This window comes from Morone saxatilis, unplaced genomic scaffold (assembly GCF_004916995.1).
Source record: "Morone saxatilis isolate NCDOM2014 unplaced genomic scaffold, NCSU_SB_2.0 Contig7, whole genome shotgun sequence".
Classification (NCBI taxonomy): domain Eukaryota; kingdom Metazoa; phylum Chordata; class Actinopteri; family Moronidae; genus Morone; species Morone saxatilis.
Genome location: NW_023340246.1, coordinates 23,156,482 through 23,158,803, shown reverse-complemented (window position 1 = coordinate 23,158,803; position 2,322 = coordinate 23,156,482). Strand labels below are relative to the sequence as shown.

At 42.2% G+C, this 2,322-nt stretch overlaps 1 protein-coding gene across 1 annotated transcript in view; it reads right to left on the bottom strand.

The window, feature by feature from the left end:
- Nucleotides 1-2,322, bottom strand: part of LOC118340436 (probable palmitoyltransferase ZDHHC14) — a gene marked incomplete in the record, with an annotated part of 20,477 nt that overhangs the window by 17,921 nt on the left and 234 nt on the right. The window contains 2 exon segments of the mRNA XM_035678399.1: nucleotides 1,637-1,746; nucleotides 1,861-1,969. Coding sequence (XP_035534292.1) covers nucleotides 1,637-1,746; nucleotides 1,861-1,969 — 219 coding nt within the window.

The following is a 2,322-nucleotide window of genomic DNA, read 5'->3' as shown; positions in this document are numbered from 1 at the left end:
GCTAACAATAACAGCTAACATTAATTAATACCTAACAGAATAATTTGGAGGAAACTCACCAGAGAGCGAGTAAACATCTCAGAAATGTTGCAGGTGTAGAAACAAGAAAAGCACAACTTGTTCCAATAACGTGATGTGCATTACTGTGAAATCAATCAATCAATTAATCAATCAATTAATCAATCAATCAATAATCAAACTAACTTTTCTCAGTTAGTTAGGCCGGGACGCAGCTGGCAGGAAGCAGATCAGTGACACGACCCTGTTTGGACCTCAGGACAAATAGTCACAAGTCTCAAGTCTTTGCAATCAAGTCCAGAAAGTCAAGTTCCAAATCAACGCAGGAAAGTCCCGAATCCTAAACTCACCAAATAAATCAGTAACATAACATTATTCCTTCGGGGTTCTCTCCTGCAACCTGATTGTTGAAATCCACATTACAACATACACAGAGACAGTATATGTCCATAAGTATGTGTAAGAGTGGAGGAACACTTTTCCATTTTCACTCCAAACCAAACCGATTTTAATTTTCTGTTCCCATTAAATTATAACAGAGTCTCAGAATCACCACACAGGTTCTGTGGATGGGAACATAGCTGATGAAAGCCGAGAGCTGGAGGCAGATATGATTCTTCTCTGATGAACTGCAGCGATCCAATATGCTGACTTTGATTGTTTTTTGATTAATTTTTGCAGAGCTCGGTTTGTCAGCGGCGAGGGAGAACGGCGATATCGGAGGAGGAGAACAACCCAGCTGAGAGACGAGGAACTGTTCTCGGAGACGGCGAGGAGGAGGAGGGAGAAGACTGTAATTACTTCCAGGAAGGTCTCAACTGAAAACTGTCCTCATTAAACACAGAAACACATCGTCTGCTGACAGGAGGAAGAGGAGGAGGAGGAAGAGGAGGAAGAATATATGATGGTAAATATGAGAGGAAAGTCAGAATAGAGCTGTGAGGGGAGTAGATTCTGTTTGCGGCCATTATAAAATGTTTTACCACATAAAAACTGAGCTAAATGAAATTATCTACATTTATTTCTTAACATTTTATCTCCGTGTCACAGTGGGACTTTGAGCTAAATGTTAAGGTCAACATGCTCACCAGGATACATGATACCAAACAAACAAAAGATCGAGTAGATGTCACAAGATGAGTTTGACCTGCAGGTGGCGCTACAGGAAATGTCAGAGGATCACAAATGTTGGAGGGTTTCATCCTCTGGGAACCTCGATCGTCTGAATAAAGTGTCATCGCAATCCATCAAACAGTTATTGAGATAAATCAGTAGCCGCTCTGCTAGCAGGGAGAGGAGGGGAAGAGGCTGGTGGGACTCGCGAGGGAGAAACAGCCGGTACAGGTTGTGGGAAGACGGCAGAAATTAATTAAAGGTTAGGTTAAAATGTAACTAGTTCCTTAATTTCAGCAAATCTAAGTAGCATAAACTCCTGTGAATGATGTGTCTCGATCAGTATGATCAGTGGAGGCTGATTACAGAGCGTTATCGCTGTTTCTTTTATATAAATATGTTGATGTAAAGTAGTCCCAGACTGTCGACTCCATGTCAGTATTAACACCAGAGGACGGTCATATGATTCAGTTTACAGCTCAGATAAAGTACAGAGATTACTGACCTGGGGGGCAGAGGTCCACACAGAGCAGCACAGCAGTTGGTCAGGATGTTTCCGTAGCTGTAGGGGTTGTAGTTATCCTTCCCTCGCTTGGTGGACCAGGACCCTTTAATCTGGACCAGGACCAGAAACAGAGAGTGTTGGTTCAGTTTATCAGAGCCAATAAATGTAAACCCGGGTCGTCCTGGGTCTCAGGGACCACAGTCTGGGCTTTCATATATACTCACGTCCTCGTTGGTGGTCTGGTTGGAGCTGATCAGGTACGTGTGGAACCCCGACAGGCCGACAATCGACCAGACGGAGAAGAAACACACCACCACCTCCAGGACGGTGCAGAGCCGAGTCAAGGACAAACATGTCGTTCAAAAGAAGTTCGAGAAATAACTCATTTTGAGAAGCTGTCTGTGATATAACTCAGGCTGTGAAGGATTTATGAACAAACCTGTCTTTACAAACCTTCAGAATACAGACAGGAATAAAACTGGAAGGTTTGGAGAATGTAAGAGCTGCTGAAGTTGAGATTTATGGCTCAGAGTACAAAAAAAACCTAATTTAGAGGAAATGGCCTTATTTTAAAATTCACTGCAGGTTAATTGGGTAAAAATTTAAACTAACAGATATCAGCATGAAACCTCCCAAGTTGATTACTCACATTAAGACAATTATTTTTTGTATTACAAGTTTTCTGA